Genomic DNA, 19272 nt, shown 5'->3' with positions numbered 1-19272 from the left:
GTACACCTCCTGAGCCACATATCATTTTGAGATTATAGTAAATTGTTTCAAATGTTTTCAGTTCATGCCGTGAAAATGAGGAAGTGTTTTTTGACACGGTCGTGCTGTGTGAATGAGGAAGTGGTTTTAGACAGTCATGCTGTGAAAAACAGGAACTATTCTGTGAGACAAGGTCTCGTGTTTATATTTTATCTCAGAACACGAACTGAAAACATTTGAATCAAAACCATTTTAAGTATGTTTTGTAAATGATTCATACAGTCGCCCAGTTATTTTCCAAGCTGTCATTTCCTGTGGCCGCACCCAATGCTTAGGTAATTTCCTCGTCGTTGCCTTATAAGTGATTCACCAGACAAAGTTTCTGTCAGACGGGATTTTCATTTTTACAACTGAGACATGGGCGATCTTTCTTCCGATGAAGACAAAAGCTCACTACAGAGTTGGTAAGTTTGTGTATGGTTTTCTCTTTGAACGATGAAGCAAATGATTATTAATTAAATCATGATAATTCTGATATATATTTTTTTTTTCCCTGACAGGTCATTGCAAGAAATTGAGTTTACGTATCACGACGTGGTGCATGAAATTAATACTCTTATTGAAGAGATCAATGATTTTAGAAGAGAATTGAAAGACATTTATAATGAGTGGTACGAAGTCTTATCACGTCCTATCATCTCGAAGGAACTAAACCAATGGTGAGACACGTGTGTGTGTGTGTGTGTGTGTGTGTGTGTGTGTGTGTCTCTGTCTGTCTGTCTTTCTACCTACCTCTCTCTGCTCTTATTGAAGAGGTCAATGATTTATAATGACTGGTCTCTGATCTCGAATGAATTAAACCAATGGTGAGACACACGTGTGTGTGTCTATGTGTGTGTATGTGTGTGTGTGTGTGTGTGTGTGCGTGTGTGTGTGTGTGTGTGTGTGTGTGTGTGTGTGTTGCTTTCCCTGTCTGTTTGTATCTCTCTCTGTCTGTCTCTTCATCTATACCCTTGACTTATTATTTTTTTTTTCAGCACTATCGCACAACATCAGCTGTTGAAGCAATCTTGTACAACACATGATTTTCTGGAGGTAAATATTTCTGAATTATTATTAATATCACTCTCTCTTTAGAATGTCATCTTATGTTGGTTGCATCATTAGTTTGGACGTGGTTTTGTCAGTACACTGGAATTCATTTTATTGACCTTGAAAGGATGACAGGCTCCTGGTGTGTTAATTCAGTGATCAACGAGGCTTACTCATATTACCATGTAATTATTATCCACTTTTTGTTTCAAAACAGAATATGGTGTCTGAGTTTCGAAATCACAAGACATCTGAAGAAGATTGCTGGGAAAGATTATACATTCTCGCAAATTAATATTTAATATTTTCAATATTAATAAATTATATTTGTTTTGTTTACAATTACTTGATTCTGAATTACAAAAAAAGAATCAAGACATGAAGGGAGGGTAGGTGCGCCCCCCCAATGACCCATCACCCCCTCATCCCATCCCTCCCCTCCCCATGTGTGTGTGTGTGGGGAAGGGTGGGGGGTGGGATGAGGGAGGTGGTGGGTCAAAGGTGGGGGGCGCACAGGGGGGATGAGGGGGGTGGGGCTTGAGTGGGCGGGTGTTCGGAGGGGCTTGTGTGGGTGGGGCTTGTGTGGGTGGGGCTTCGGTGGGGCTTGTGTGGGCGGGGTTTTATGTGGGTGGAGCTTGTGTGGGAGGGGTTTATGTGAACAGGGTTTATGTGGACAGGGTTTATGTGGACAGGGTTTATGTGGGTGGAGCTTGTGTGGGCAGGGTTTATGTGGGCAGGGGTTTATGTGGGTGGAGCTTATGTGGGAGGGGTGAATGTGGATGAGGCTTATGTGGATGAGGTTTGTGTGGATAAATGGATGGGTGGAGAGATGGGTGGATGGGTGGATGAGTGGAGCTTGTGTGGATGGGTGGATAATTTTTTGATTAAATAAACATGTTGTGTGTGGGGAACTAATTAACTAATCACTAATTATGTGAATATGATGAATATGGGTGGAGCTTGTGTGTGTGTGGAGCTTGTGTGGAGCTTGCGTGGAGCTTGTGTGGGGTTTGTGTGTGGGTGGGGCTTGTGTGGGGTTTGTGTGGGCGGGGCTTGTGTGGGTGGAGTCAAAAAGGGGCGGAGTCAAAAAATTCAATTTATTGGAGCTTGTGAGGGGTTTGTGTGTGGTGGGGTTTGTGTGGGGTTTGTGTGGGCGGGGTTTGTGTGGGTGGAGTTAAAAGGGGCGGAGTCAAAAATTTCAATTTATCTGTCTTTTGTAATTCCTGTGAATAAAATGAACCTAAAATCTCTTCCCCTTCCAAATCATATATTTTATAAGTCCAAGGAACCGTATCTATTACATCAACAATTTTAAAAAGTTCTTTTGTCCATCGTTCAGTAAAACCCTTTTCAAAATGAGATTTCCACCTATATATTCTTACGATATCACCAACTTTGAACTTAGGTTTTCTGACATTAATCTCTTTTTCATATTTTAATTTTGTAAATGTTTCTGATGGTTTCATATTTGTTGCTGTGTGAATCGTGTCATTATACTTATCCACAATATCCTCAATAAAAGATGACCATTGTTGTGAACCGAGTTGTGTGAATTTTTTATATAGTCTCTCTTTTAAGGTACGATTAAAACGTTCAACAACAACTGCCTTCCCTTCATTAAAGGTACTGTATAATGTAATACTGTTATTTTTTAGAAAATTCATAAATGTCTTGTTATAAAACTCTCTACCCTCATCAGTCCACAATTTTTTAGGTTTTCTCTTACTTTTATTAAATATCTGTTGAAAAGCTAACATAAGAGTATTACCTGTTTTGTTTTTTAAAGGGACAACCCACGCATATCTACTCCTCAAATCAATAACGGTTAAAGCATACTTGTACCCCTTATCATTATTGAGTTCAATCAAATCAGCAGACCAGATATAATCTACTTCCTTGGAATAAACTTTCCTTCTCTGAAACTTTGTGAATATTGGTTTATGTAATTCATCAGCTAATTGCTCTTCAGTCTTAATGGCATCATTAGAGCCTATAAATTTTTTGAATTTCCAAGCCCAAGTTTCAATTTAGCACTGATCATCTTCTTCACAATGAACCGATCAACTTTTTCTCTCAAGGTTGGATTTTGTATCAGAGACAAATTATGCAACATTTCTCTATCGGCTTCATGCTTTTCTTCCAACGTTGTGGTATTCCCATAATCAATATTGTGTCTCATGCACACTTCATCAACTCTATTGATAGGCTGACTCCAGGATTTAGGATTGTCTGCCTCATCTAATCTTTTATCCAAGTTTGTACCTGGACCACAGAAAGAATACCCTGGAAGATGTAATTCCCCTGGTATTCCAGTAGTTGTAAATTTACTTCCTCATAAAAACTTTTGTATATCTCCTCCGAGTTTGTGTTTGGAGATAAATTGATTCTTTTTTGAACCACACACCGAACATATACCTTTTTGTATAACCCTGTTATTTTTACTTTTAACATATGAAATATTTTTAGTATTAGTTTTCTTTTTACATTTGAGACAATTACTTATTTATTTATGTGAAAAATTCCTGCAGAGTGCAAAAACCTTTTTAGTTTCCAACATGCACATTTGGATCTTAATTTTTAAAACATAAAGAATCCTTAGAAATGCCTTCACTCTCTCCTCCATTTATTTAAGAAAAAACTTGAATTAAAATGAATAGCTTGTCGATGACAATAGTCTTGTCGAAAGTATTGCAAATAGACTTGTCAATTCTTTGTTTTCCTCCTCGGTGGGTTGAGTTATTTTCTGTAATACCACCAATCTTTTTGAATCTCACTGGTTTCCATATTTTGATATTTATTTTGTCTCGCTCTTTCCTCCCTCTCCTCCCTCTCTCTCTTCTCTCTTTCCTCCCTCTCTCTTCTCTCTTTCCTCGCTCTCTCTTCTCTCTCTTCTCCTTTTCCTCCTTCTCTTTCTTCTCCCTCTCCTCCCTCTCTCTCTTCTCCTTTTCCTCCTCTTCACTCTCTTCTTCAACTCCTTCCTCATCCCTTACTATCCTTGAATCGCTTACACCCCATAGAATATTATACATATATTCATCAGGATTTCTTGTTATTCCTGCATCGAAAATAATTTTTTTTACAACAGGAAACCAATAAAATTTCTTTTGAATTTCTAAAAGAGCCTTACCTTTTCTTAACTTTATAATTTTTTCATTATTTAACATTGTAATTAAATCTAAAGTTGTCGGTTTATCAACATCAGCATAATGCCAATCTTTCATTGAAAATACCTCATTCTTATGTTGTAGAACATATTTATTAAAATACCGAATACCCTTTTCTTGAAGGTATGCTTGGACACAGAAATTATAATTTTCTTGAAGCCTTCTTGCTGTCATTTATGTATGAGAAATATATGTTAGAATAATATTATGACACGAAACACCTCCCCATCTTCCCATAGTTAAATCATTTTGTATTTCCTTACTTATTATATATAATCCTGTTTTTTCTGTTTTCATGAGATAAACAAGGGCAAAACCATTATTATATTTACCCTTATTAAATTCTTTTATTTGTTGTTTACTAATCGTGGACCCACAAAACTCATTCTCGATACCAAGTGGATAATATTCTTCCTTACGAGACTGATTTAATTGTTCCAGGTTTTCGAGGTTAATTTTAAATGACCAATTATACCCTAAATCATTCATATCATACCCCCATTGTTCTATTCTCATACAAACGATACGCCCTTCTTTATAAAAATTTATTTTAATTCGAACTGTGAATTCTGTATGACCTGGAGATAATATCAACACTTCTGTATCTTTGGAATACACAGCCGTTTTATTTAAGGATATATATTGTGTTAAATCGCTTAATCTCACCAAGTCATTCGCGTCAGCCGGGCTTGGATAATTTTTTAATTTAAAAGCATTTTTCATGTTAATATTTTTGGTTATATTATATTTATGTCGTTCAGCCTGTGCCTTTGTGTAATAATTTGATAAATCAATATCCAGTTCTTGAGATACACCAAAGATAGAACCATCTTTACCAACATAAGTCATTTATATTAGATTAAAAATAATATCATAAAATTTTTTATTTTTGTTGAGTTGAAATAACACATATAGACATAATTGACCACAACACTTGGAATTTAATTCTTGGACTTGAAATGTTTGATAAACACCATTCTGTAAGAATTTTATAACTTCAACAGGTGGTGGAAGACCAAAACTATCAAAATAATATTTGTCTTGACTATTAAAAATACAAACCCAATGAGAACCGTTCCCATTATTATCTTCTAAGTTCATAATAATATTCTTTGTATGTTTCGGCACATTTGTTAATTCATCTCTCATACAAATAACCACATTATGAATTTTTACTTTCTTACAATATTTGTCAAGTTGTAAATTTGATGTTGTATTCTTTCCAAATTTTTCCAACCACTCATCAATGCTCATTTATTTATTAGAAAGATATAATCCATTACCTCTTTTCGTTAATTTTACACCTGCTTGTGCAATAGAAGAAAGCATATCTCCAACTAACAATCTCGCTTTATCAGGCAGACCTTCAAGTTTTTCAGCAAAATCTACAATTACACCACTTCCACTAATTTGTTTCTCCAACTCTTTGTTATGTCTTTCCAATTCTTTTTGAGCCTGGAGTTGAGCCTTCCTTTCGTTGGCAGTTTTCACCGCTGTTGAAATACCACCCGTCAATGCTCCAACCGCACTTAAACCAGCAAATAAAGGAATTAGAAATGGGAGAAATCCTCCACTCGTCTCTCTTATTGAATATTTTTTCAGCATTGGTTTTGTCATTTTAATTTTAAGTGAGCCAGTGTCATTCAAGATTTTAACCTGTTCTCTTGTGAGCAAAACATCAATTCTTACTGCTCCTTTTCTCTGAATTGTATAAACGTTAATCGTACAATGCTTTTGATTTTGAACACAAGATGATAGTTTATGAAGATTGATTTGATTAACATATACCCCAGTTGGTACTTTGCCACTCATTTATTTAACAAAAAATTATGTGAGACTAATCATCACACCATTATCTGTATTAATCTGCAATTCTGTTTCTTCCAAAAGCAAACAATATGTATCAACTTCTTCACTCTCTCCTCTTTCAATGTATAGGGAAGTATCCACTCGATTAGACTTTATAGTTTCCTTTTGCGCGCTCAGGTCAAACGCATAGATTGTATACAAACTTTTAAATGCTGTCATATCCAAAATAGGTTCTTTATTTCCATTACTTTCACACACCTTTTGGTAAGACTTGTATGCTTCAGCAAAATCATTTTTTCCCAATTAATTTCCAATCTATCTCGTGGATAAAATGTTCCATCTAGAGAAACGTGAAGTTGTTTCACCTTAGCATTATCACTCAATGCATTATTCTTTTCAGTCGCAGTATCACCATCTGGCTTTTTAAAAATGATCCACAGATATCGTGGCTTTCCTTCCAGAACACCCAAATTCCACGTGTAAGTAGTTTGATTGAGTTTAACGTGTTGACATCTTCTTTTGAGGTATGATACACTGAGTGGTTTCTTTGAGTTAAGTCTTCGATTCAACATCTCTTCTGTTTTAAGATTAGGAGTATATTCACTGATATACCAACTCATTTCCTCAATTACAAATTTATTCTGATCACCAAAAGCACTAGCAACACCAAAAAGCAATCGATTTTCATTATCATTCCTTTGTAGTTGAAATCTAATTTTAAGACCATACAGAACTTTATCATGATCACAAAATCCAAATATACCTTTAAGAGGAACCGCCACAGTAAAACTATTTTCTGCTTTTGTATCATCATTATACGCTCCTTTCCTTTGAATATATCCAGGGTCTGTGTTTGTTCCCGTTGACATATCAGGAATAAAACCTTCGACAGACCCCTTTCCCATTCTATCACTGAATGTATAGAGTGTAAATTTTATCATTTCAGATACAGCAGAGACATAATCAACCGCTTTAACTTCTTGTGTTCCAATATACAAACGCACACTATCAAACATTTTCCAGAAGAAATCATTTACAAGTGTAGCGTTTGCGTTATTCCCAGCTTTAGTGAATTTAAATTTACACAACAAGAAACTTTCGGAGAGATTCAAATAGGTTTGTTGATAATTTATTTCAAAACTTTTTGTACCATTCGTATTCCAGTCTGTTCCAGTTATTGCATTTACTTTGAAGCAATCTTCTTTTTTAGTGGAGTTTGAGATAATAATAGTATCATCCAAATCATAGATACTATCAATTGCTTCCATACTTGTATTTATTTAGGAAAAAAGATGTTAAAACTTTTGAAACCCTGATCCAAGTATTTGAATTATTTTCTGTCGTTCTTGGTGGGACAACTGAGTTTTGCCTTTCTTAATTTCTTTTATTGCTTGTAATTTATGAGATTCCTTCTGAGCATCTTTTATACTCTTTACAGCACCTGCTACATTTCCCACAGCAGAAGCAGTTGAACCAATTAGATCTTTATGTTTAAGAATAGTTGAACCAATACCCATGAGAGTATCAATTATCCCATCTCCTCTAAATTGATGTCCAACACCCCTTTGTCTCTTAGGTTTATAGTATCCTCTACCAAGATACATACCTTCACCCTTGTAGTATGGGGAAAGGAACATCCCATCCCCTGTAATTATTTTATATTTTCCCAACTCGTGTTTCCTCACAATAACCATCGTATTTATTTATTGGAAAACTTCACGTAGGTGAATTCTGATGGATATAACTTCTCCATTAAAAGAAATCACACGATTATCTTGGTCGGTTATCCTAAAATTTACTCTGTGTATGGTTTTTCCTGACACAGGTAGATAAACCAAATTTTTGGGTTCCATATTGAATTTATAACCAATTGGGGTTGAGTATGCGCTGAATGAAAATATTGTATTTGTATTTTCCATCATTATAAGCACCATCAATCAAATCACAGTGAATTAACACCGAATTTATTCCTGAGGATATTTGAATGACATTATCACAGTAAAGCTCCCCATTAGGTTCAATCTTGTTTCAGGAGAAACCCAATAACTCTCTAAATGAATTATCAATTGTGAAATCAACCTTGTAGTTATTTTTAACTTTAATCGTTGATTTTGAAGTGTGTTTTTGAATGTTTATAACAATATTTTTTGGTTCATCACCCTGTTCTTTCATAAGACGAGCAATTTCGGAAGATATTTGAGAAATCTCATATGCTCCGGGTGAGACTGTTATCGTTTTGTATCCACTTCCGGGATTATAACTAAACTTGTCATTTTTATCAGTTATATTAAATAAGGTATTATAAGTTTCCATGGACAATAAAGATGCCTCATATTCTTTTGTTGTGTCAAGTTGTAGTGGGTATGGGAATGAAGATGTGTGGTCGCTTGTTGTGAAATTGAAACTAAGGATTGTGCTTCTCATCTTATTTAATATGAGATAAAATGTCTTTACATTGAGATTTATTAATTATTTTCATGTTCATCAACTGGTCTAAAATGGCTGATGCTTCATTAAAACAATTGTTATTTCCAGCCTTCTTACTGCCTAACAACAACAGTCTATTAACTAATTGCGATGGGTCATTTGGAAGAAAACTAACACCTGAACCAAGGATACTTAAAGCCTGAATAATGTTTCTCCTTCTCATTCTTCCTACTTTTACCAGAAAGAATAACCTTATAATTTAGAGTGTTCAGCAGATCAATATATACTCTATCATCATTATTTTCCATATCCAATGGTTTATCAATATACTTTGATTCATCCCTCACAGTTGAACCTTGTCTTCCATCTTTTGTGAGAAGAAACATTAATCTCGGAGTTAGTTTAACAGGGGTTGAGCAGAACCCAAGAACCTTAATTCATCATTAAATATCAATACCTTTTCTTGAACAAGATGAAATATTGCTGGTTGTTCTGTTGGAATGAGTCCTGCTTTGGTTTTTGAATCCGCTGAATATTCATTGTTTTGAACAGCATTCACAATATAATCAGGGGGTTGATTAATCTCTTCCAGTTGTTGAAATAATTCTTCATCATGATATTCTAATTCTCCAATATGCTCTAATTCTTCCTCCGTCATTTGACTGAAATATTTTAACATTTGAAGCTTTCTGGGAGTATATTCTACTGTGGGAACTGTGGAAACATCTTTCATTTTTTCTTGAAGTTTTTAAAAGTGGTTTAAAAAATTTCTCTTGTATTCTTTCAAATGCTTCTTCGCCCGTTAGTTTCTGTCTGCGTTTCTTCTTTATGTCTTCCTGTTGTTTTACAACTTTTGAAACCAACTCTTGATGTTCCTTAAATCTTCTTGCTCTTTCTTTTGCATCCATTTATTTATTGTAAAATATCATTTAATGAATTGTAAAGATCAACAGGGAAATTTTCCTTTTCTTCATCATTCAAGTAGATGTGTTCAAATAAATCCTTTTCTTTAAAAATATTTCATCAAATTCTTTATTAACATTAATGCGAGTTGTAATTTCTTCTTCACTAATACTTGCATCTCTGCTTTTCATACGTTTGCGTTGAGTTTCTTCATCAACATCAAAACTGAATGATAAAATCTTCACTCCACTCAGATGTTTAATAATTTGTCTCGTTCCTTCTGGATTAGTTTCTAATATCCCAACACCACCAGATTTTAGTTTCCTTAACTCACTCTTACAATGTGAATATTTTGTTGTACCAAGAGAAACCTCCTCAAACATTTGACCTTCATTCCTCAATTGCATATGTTCCTCCACTGAAATATAGTGATAATCTTCACCTTTTACTTCTCCAGGTCTTATTGCTCTAGTTGTTGTTGATACAATGCGTATCACGGGGTGTTCTTTCAGTAAATTTACAATATTCTCATTTGTACTACACAAGAACCTTGATTTATGAAAGTTTTTTCCAGAAGCAAATTTACCTACAAGATTTATAATAATAGTTGTCATTTATATATGTAATTGTTTATAAATCAAAAAATATATCCCTTAATATCTCATCTTGTTTCACAACAATATATTTATATTTTTCAGTCGTGTGCTTCATGTAATCCTCAAATTTCTTTTTACTACATAATGTAGAACAATTATCTCTCCAAAAATTATTGATATCTATTGAATTTAACTTGAATAAAATAAAAGTATCAGCATTGTTTCTGATGGAACGACGAGGAAGTTGAAAGTACGATTGACTAAGATAAATACAATTACAAGAAGAATGTCTCCCTCTTGTGTAGTAGCTGTCCATTACCGTTTGGTTTCTCTCATTAACACAATCATCAAAGATAACGAGGTTCTTTTTGATTTATCCAAATCTTGGGGAGACGGTATATCATCTGTATTATCACTAAGAATACAAGTTATAGGATTTGATTTCTTTTTACATCTCTGTGTATCACAAAATAGTTGAATTATATCTTCAATGTTATAATCATTTAGGTTTTTTTGACGTTTAAATAAACCGATTATATCTTCTTTTTGAAGACCAGCATTAAAACCTTGTGAGAGTAGTTGATACTCTGGTTGAAAACTCGACTTTGTGAAAATTATTAAATTTTCATAATCAAAAAAGTTGGGAGTGAGGAGCATTTTTAAAAGTAAGCAGGTTTTTCCACATCCACTTGAACCAACTATGAGACATCTTAATGAATTTGGGAGATTTTTATGGTTGTTAAATTTTATCTTATTTTCCCAAATGGGTAAAAAATCATTCATTTATATATTTGGAAAACAGGTTATTTAATTTCTTATTGGCTTTTTTAGAAACTCTATATTTTATCCTTAGTTCAGGTTTAATTTCAAGATAATCCATTATTTTATTTATACAATATCTTGTGTTGATATTTCCCTGAAAATTACATCCATGAATAATATACAACAACAATCCTTTGAACATTTCTCTTATACGTTCAGTTTCTTCCCTTGTAAGGAAAGGTGTGTTATCACCCTCATACTTTACATTCATTTCTCTAATCAATCTTGTAAAGTAATTCATTTTTGGTGTAAATCTAAAAGAATTATTTTCCTTTTTATATTTTTTATTATCATTAATTAGAAGATAATCACAGAATATACATTGTTTATAAGCTTTTGACTCTGTGTTTAATCCCCGTCTTTCACACGCAGGACAATTCTCAAATTTGTCATATGGAGAATCAGGAAAGTCTAGCATATTTATAAAGTAAAACTTTACTTAAACTGAAATTCATCTGTACTTTCAGTTGTATATTACCATCGATATCGATATACTTTTTTTCATTATCAGATTCAACGACAACATTTTTTATATTAAAGGTAATTTTAAAATGATCGTTAATTACTATTGAACGAAATGTCATTTCACCTGATATATTAGCATCCTTTATTTCATCAGGATTTACATCTTTAGGGTTGTTGAAAAAAATACAAATTTCTCCTTGCATATTACAGATGGTCTTATCTTTTCTTTCTAAAGCTTCATCCATAAGATTTTTGTTTTTTGATACTTTTTCTTGTTTTATTGCTTTTTCGAGTTTTGAATATATTACGAGAAGGAGAGGAGAAACTTTTGTTAGAGATACTTTAATTGATGTTCTACCAGGTATACTAAAAGCCCTTCCACTGAAGGAAATTGAAGAACTCATATTATTTACCATAATTGTTTTTATCCAATAGTTGTTATATTTATCTTTGTTCAATTTTACATCCTTGACATATTTCTCAGTATCTTTAACAAATGAAGAGATTGATTGAAACTTGTCTTTTGTGTCTTGAAACATTGTATTTATGAAGTGAAAAAGTTGGAGGATAAAATGGTTTTAAGCACAGATTCACCTGTAAAATAAACGAAATTTTCATCAAGAAAATTTTAGTTTAAGCAAAGATTTATTATATAAATATGGTGAATACAACATACTGTGATGTTTGTAATCACAAATATAAACATTATAGAAAACACATCCGAACCAACAAACACACATTTAATCTGTTTCATAAAATATCTCCTCTTGAGTTGGAAAGAAAACATTGTGATATCTGTTCAAAGGATGTTTTGAAGAGTAGTTATAATAAACATCTTCAATCACAAAAACACAAGAAAAATTAGTTTTAAGTAAAGGGAGACTATTATATTGAAAACACTGATGGGGCATTTAAAGGGCATATAAAAATAAGGATTTTTCAATTTGGAGAACCCGGTCCATCATCAATAGCTGAATCAATTGAAATAGTGAAACCCGATGTTGAAAAAATTTATTAAAAAGACATTAAAAGAAATGAAAACTTTAAAGTTTTATATGGGAGTGAAAATGAATATGAAAAGACAAGATGAAGAAAAAACTCCTTATATGAGAACAGATCTTCATTTTATAACATCATTTCAAGATTTTTTGAATAGTGGGGTTTATGAAGAACTATCAAGACAAGCGGAGGATGTTGATAATACAGTGGTAGGAAGTGGATTCCACATTAAAAAATCATCTTTTTAGATATACACATTCTAAAATCAAACCCTCTTAAAGTTTCTTCTTATATTGAATTACCAAAAGAAATAAAACTAAAGAAGGCAGTTGTTAATATTAAGAATAATGATAATAAATGTTTTCTCTGGTCTGTTCTTGCTCACTTTCATCCACCAAAATGTAATTCAGAAAGAGTAAAACAATATATGAAATATGAGAATACCTTGGACATTAAAGATTTTAAATTCCCAATGCCACTAACAATATTCCTAAATTTGAGAAAAAGAATAATCTTTCTATTAATGTATATGGATTAACGGATACAAACAAAGTTCAAATATTAAAAATTTCAAACAACTATAAAAATGAAGAAACACACATTGATCTTTTATATTTTAGTGTTGGAAAGAATTCACATTACACATACATCAATAATTTATCAAGATTAATCTCTTTTCAGGTATTCAGAACAGCAAACAAAATATATCCTTGTAAGCGATGTCTTAATTCATTTCATACAAAAGAACGATTAGAACAACATTCAAAATATTGTAGTAATCATAAATCAGCTGTAATTACAATGCCTAAACCTGGTGAAAAGATTTCTTTTGAAGATTATAATAAATCTATCATGCACCCATTTGTGATATACGCTGATTTTGAGTGTATCCTTAAAAAGATAAATACTGCTTCTCCTAATCCAAAAGAATCATACACAAATAAATATCAAAAACATATTCCTTGTGGTTTCTGTTATTATATCAAATCATCTGTTGGAGAAAAGTATAACAAACTTGAACATTATCGTGGAAAAAAGCTTCACAAGAGTTTGTAAAACGATTAGAAAAGGATTGTATAAGACTCACTAAATTAATGAAAGAAACAAATGAACCGATGAAATTAACCAAAGAAGAAAAATTAGAATTTAGAAAGAACAATATCTGTCATATTTGTGAGGGGGAAATTAAGGAGTCTAAAGTTAGGGATCATTGTCATCTTACTGGTAAATATCGAGGCCCCGCTCATTCCTGTTGTAATCTTAATTATAAATTACCTTCTTTTATTCCAGTCTTTCTTCACAATAGCGCCAACTATGATACACATCTATTTATAAATGAACTTTCAAAAACACCAGGGAATATTTCTGCCATAACAAACACAAGTCAAAAGTATATTTCATTTACAAAAATGATATTCACAAAACCTATAACTCGTATTCAGTTTCTTGATTCTTACAAGTTTATGGGAACACCACTAGCCTACCTCGCATCAAATCTAAGCTCCACGGACTCTTTTCCAAATCTTAATTCATTCTTTCCAAAAGAGGAAATTCTCACTAAAGAGGAAATTCAGATTAAAGAGAGAATTCAAAGTAAAGAGGAAACTCTAATTAATGAAGAAATTCTAACTGAAGATGAAATTCTAATTATAAAGAAAATTCGAACAATGAATGAAATTCTAACTAAAGAGGAAATTCTGATTAAAGATGAAATTCTGATTAAAGAAGGAATTCTTACGTGAGAGGAAATTCAAACAAGGAATGAAATTCAAAGTAAAGAGAAAATTCTTACAAGTAAGGGAATTTATCCTTATGATTATATGGATTCATTTATGAGATTTAAAGAAACACAACTTCCATCAAAAGAAAGTTTCTATAATAACCTTTATGAAGAAGAGATAAGTGATAAGGAATATAAACACGCACAAGAAATATGGAAATTATTTAAGATAAAGAACCTTGGAGAATATCATGATTTATATCTAAAAACAGATGTTTTATTGTTAGCTGATGTGTTTGAAGCTTTTAGATCACTCTGTCATAATAAAAATTGTTATGGATTAGACCCTGCCCACTATTTCACAGCTCCTGGTTTAGCTTGGAGTGCAATGTTGAAAATGACAAAACAAGATATAGATTTAATCAGTGATGTTGATATGCTTTTGATGATTGAGAAGTGCAAGAGAGGTGGAATATCACAAGTATGTTGCAAAAGATATGCTAAAGCAAATAATAAATATCTTCCAAATTATGATAGTGAAAAAGATAGTAATTATTTGATGTATTTTGATGCTAATAATTTGTATGGATGGGCAATGTCTCAATCTCTGCCTTATGGTAAATTAGAGTGGGTGGAAGAAAAGGATTATGAAAAGGCTTTGATGAATATTGTTATTTCTTCTCAAGAGGAATTGAATGACGAAGAAGAAGGTTATTATTTTGAAGTTGATTTGAGGTACCCGAGTGATCTTCATAATAAGCATAAAGACCTTCCTTTTGCATGTGAGAAAGAAACCCCAAAGAAAGAATGGTTCAGTGATTATCATAAAAGTTTTAATATTAAAGGCAAATCAACAGAAAAGTTATTAACAACATTCTATGATAAAGAGGGATATGTTTTGCATTAGAGAAGCTTAAAACAGTTTTTGAGAGAAGGATTGAGAGTAGCTAAAATTCATAGAGTTTTAAAATTTAAACAAAGTCCTTGGGTGAAAAAGTATATTCAATTCAAGACAGATATGAGAGCAAATACAAAAGTAAAATTTGAAGGGGACTTTTATAAATTAATGAATAATGCTGTATTTGGAAAGACTATGGAAAATGTTAGAAACAGGCAAAACATTAGATTCGCAACATCTTGGAAAGAAGCTTCGAGATTGATAAATAAACCAAGTTTTGAGAGAGAAGAGGTTTTTTCAGAGAACTTTTCTGCAATTCATATGAAAAAGGAAAGTATTGTAATGGATAAACCAATTTATATTGGAACAGCAGTTCTTGATTTATCAAAGATATTGATGTATGATTATTTGTATAATGACTTAAAGAAAGAGTATGGTGAAAATGTTTCATTGTTGTATATGGACACTGATAGTTTTATCCTAGATATAAAAACTGATGATGTTTATGAAGATATGAAGAAAAATATTGGAGTATATGATACAAGTAATTTCAGCAAGAAGAGTGAGTTATTTTCCAGAAAGAATGAAAAGGTTATTGGTAAGTTTAAGGATGAGTTGGGTGGAAAAGTAATGAGTGAGTTTATTGGATTGAGAGCAAAGGCATATGCTTATAAGTATGGTGATCAGATTGATAAGAGGTTAAAGGGAATAAAGAAATATGTAATAAAGAAATCAATAACTTTTAGAAATTATTATAATTGTTTGATGAATAAGAAAGAAGAATATAGGAAAATGAATACAATAAGAAGTTATAAACATAACATATATAGTGAAGAAGTAAATAAAAAGACATTAGGAGCCTTTGATGATAAGAGATTTATTTTAGATAATGGAATAGATTGTGTTCCATATGGATATTGTATGATAGAGTGAATAGAATAGATTGTGTTTTAATGATGGGAAGATGGGTTAGGGTTTTTAAGGGCTACCGCTGCTTTTTTCGCAATATATAAATGGTTAAACCAAGTATTAATCAAACTAAAGAGTGGAGAAAATCTCAGTCTTGGTATATAAATGGAAAACATAATGAATGTGAAAAATATCAAATAAGTCTTATTGAAAAAATAACTAAAACAAAGGTAAATAAAACAAATAAGCGAATCAATTTAAAAACTAGTAAGTTAGAGGATGTAAAGAAAAAATGAATATCCTTGAATGGACTGAAAACTTTGATGGTTATCAATTGAACAATGAAAAAACAATTTACTATAATCTCAAAATGATATGTGGCTCAGGAGGTGGTCAAACAAGAGCATTAAGAGAAGTTTATCATTTCGTAATGGCACAAAAGGGGTATCTTAAAAAATATAAAGATTCAAATGTTTTGTTTGTCAATATTTTAGATGGGGATTATTGTGCAAAGAAAATTAAACTATTGAAGGAATTTGAGAATGAACAAATCTTTATAGGTTCAATGAGTGAGCTGATAAACCTCCAGGTTAAAAGGGGAGACAAATAAATATACCTTGGGATAGCCTGGTTATATATATATATATATATATATATATATATATATATATATATATATATATATATATGGATTTATATATATAAATCCATATATATATGGATTTTTATATATATATATACAAAGCCTGGTGTTGGCTTAGTGGTTAGGGTGGCGGCTTGGGATCCCAGTGTCCCGAGTTCGAATCCAGCTCAGCTGCTGAATTAACACCAGGGGGTTGACTCAGCCTGTCATCCATCCGAGGTCGGCGAAATGAGTACCAGTGTAATAGGTCGGTGTATACCCCGGTTAGAATAGGTGTACCATATCCCTGTGTTGTAAGAGGCGACCAGGAAGGGCATCCGACCATAAAACATTGCCTCACAAAAAGCCAAACCCCTGCACAGCAGGGAAAAACGGATAAAAAGGGGGTTTATTTTTAGGGGAAAAAAAAGGGAATCGCTGAAAATCCCCCATTCATTTACATGGGGAAAAGTGAGCTGGAACCAGTATATTCACCCTACTTACCCTATAACCTAGAAAAATCTTCTTCTCCTGAAAGGCTGGACAGATCGAGGGGAAACTTCACGCCCATGTTCGCCAAGCCTAGGGGATACCAGGGTGTTCACAAATAATTGATAGGTCACATGGTCTGGCAGCCATGTTGGATTTAACGAAAATCTTAAAAAATATATTTCTCTTGAACTGCTTCATCAATCAATGTGAAATTTCAAAATTATGATCTCGTAGTAATGGGGAATATAAGTTTTAAATTTCAACCCGATCGGACCCATGGTCTGGCAGACAATTATTAATTTTTTGACATGGGCTCTTTTTTATTATTTTTTGAATAAGGCTCACTTGGCTGTGCCTGGATGGGTTTGAGGGTGGAGGAGTAGAAGCTGAAATGTGAATCCTATCCAGGTTCCTCCTGATGACTTCATCTTTGCTCTATACTTCTTTGGGTTCCTTCGTGGTCTTCCGTTTCATTATGTTTGTACCATATCCTGATGCTGTGTGGACTGTGCTTCCCCACTGATGGACCTCTGGTATCTTGTACATGTTGCTGCGTTTGAGCCTGGGGAGCGACTGCTGAAATATATCTGTCTGGGTTCTTTCCAACATCTTTGTTCCTTTTACATTTCTTTCTAAATTTTTTTTTCACAATTCTCTATATTCATTCTAATTCTTGCTTTTTCTTCTCTTTTATCTTTTACTCTTTTTTTCCTCTCTTTCTTTATCTATCTATCTTAGGAGAAGTGAATTATTGCAGAAATTTTTCTGTAAGGTTCAGTTGGCTGTGCCTGGATGGGTTTGAGGGTCGTGGAGTAGTGGCTGAAACCCAAATCAGCTCTCCAGGTTCCTCCTGATGACTCCATCTTTCCTCTTTACTTCTTCGGGTTCCTTCTTGGTCTTCCTTTTCATCACCAGCACCCTGACCAAATTCTTGTCACCTTCAAACAATAAGGCCTCAGCCAGTTCTTGAGATATATGGACCAAAAAAACGATATTTACCCTGGACTGAATCGGCTCACTGAAGAGCAAGAAATAGGCATGTGTGTCGGCAGGGAAATTCACTCCTTCCACACTTTCTATTAAGAGGATGGAGCTGGTGAGCAAGGGAAGCATTTTGAGTAAGATAATACATGCAGTTGATCTCGTTATTGTGGTGGAGAGCAGACAGGAAATGCAGGTGTGGAAGGATGTACTCGAGAGACATGGATTGAGGATGAGCCTGGAGAAGACCAACGTAATTTGGTTCGGACAGAAGAGAAAGGAACTGAACATCAGTTTCGAGGGGAAAAAGATCTGGCAAGGAAGCAGATTTGAGTATCTAGGTGCATGGTGACTGAGGATGGTAGTGCAGAGGCAGAGATGCGGAGGAGGATACAGGTGGGTGCACATGAATGAAAGAAAATGGAGGGATTCATGGCGGACAAGAAAATTTCAAGGTAATTGAAAGGGAAAGTTATGGGTTATTGTGTAATGCCAGCCTACCTTTACAGTCTTGTGTAACACCAGCCTACCTTTACAGTCTTGTAGGTGTAACACCAGCCGACCTTTACAGTTACACTGACAGAGAATGAACAACGTGGCTGCTGGTCTGTAAAACCAATTGGATCAGGACTCAGGAGGCTATAGCGGGATTGAAGAGGGTGGACAAAAGATGGATGGACAAACTGAGGGAGGAGATCGATGTGAGGATGAGCTTGACAGAGATTGGTAAGAAGCTGGCTGAGGTTAGTTGCGCACATAGGGCGGATGGAGGAAGAAAGAATGGCAAAGAAGGCGGATGGAGCAAGGTAGGAGGAAAAGAGGTAGATCTCAGCTGAGATGGGACTGTGTGAGGAGGGAAGTAAGATAGGGCCACACGGTGGGGGAGCTTAGTGGAGAGAGTCAACTGGGCTTCGAGGGCAGTGGAGGAATATTGTACAAAATGTGAGGTAGCAGCAGTTTTGTACCACTGGGTACCAAATGAGGAAGCAAGAGAAGAAGAAGAGGAAGAAGAAGATTGTCAGCTGGTGAAAAGTAAAAAAAAGGACTGACAGTGAGGCAGTTGGGCCAAATTTGGACAAATGTAGCAGAATGAATGAACACAAAAGGAGGAGGGAGAGGGAGAGAGACACAAACACAGTAAGTAAGAAGGTTAGGTTATGGAGGTAGAAATGATTGCAGGTAGGGAAGGGTGATTACTTGAGATGGTTATGCACCGCTTATTGAGAAGTGGAATTACACTACCTCCTGATGGCATTTGCGCAAACGGAAAAAGAGATGAACAAAAGATCGGAAGCATATACCGCACGGTTAGCCTGGATTTTGGGAGCTAATCAGCGAGGGGGCTACTGGAAGAACGCCGGATAATTTAGGACTGAGAGAGGAGAAAATGAAGT

General features: G+C 33.9%; 1 protein-coding gene across 1 annotated transcript; it reads left to right on the top strand.

Annotated features, from left to right (window-relative positions):
* On the top strand, positions 1-1586 carry LOC147020756 (uncharacterized). Its single transcript, XM_085896728.1, has 4 exons — positions 1-443; positions 540-698; positions 1017-1074; positions 1289-1586. The coding sequence occupies exons 1-4, from the start codon at positions 397-399 to the stop codon at positions 1364-1366; spliced, it is 342 nt and encodes a 113-aa protein (XP_085752854.1). The 5' UTR covers positions 1-396; the 3' UTR covers positions 1367-1586.
* The last annotated feature ends 17686 nt before the right edge of the window (positions 1587-19272 follow it).

The sequence above is a fragment of the Eptatretus burgeri genome, chromosome 9 (genome assembly GCF_056783735.1).
Source record: "Eptatretus burgeri isolate ZD-2024b chromosome 9, Ebu_testis_v1, whole genome shotgun sequence".
Taxonomy (NCBI): Eukaryota; Metazoa; Chordata; class Myxini; order Myxiniformes; family Myxinidae; genus Eptatretus; species Eptatretus burgeri.
This window is presented reverse-complemented; position numbering and strand designations above follow the sequence as displayed.

Excerpts from the sequence above, each read along its gene's own strand:
- LOC147020756 (XM_085896728.1), top strand. The coding sequence starts at position 397 with ATGGGCGATCTTTCTTCCGATGAAGACAAAAGCTCACTACAGAGTTG. Across the intron at positions 444-539 it reads AAAAGCTCACTACAGAGTTG|GTCATTGCAAGAAATTGAGT; the intron begins GTAAGTTTGTGT and ends TTTCCCTGACAG. Across the intron at positions 1,075-1,288 it reads CAACACATGATTTTCTGGAG|AATATGGTGTCTGAGTTTCG; the intron begins GTAAATATTTCT and ends GTTTCAAAACAG.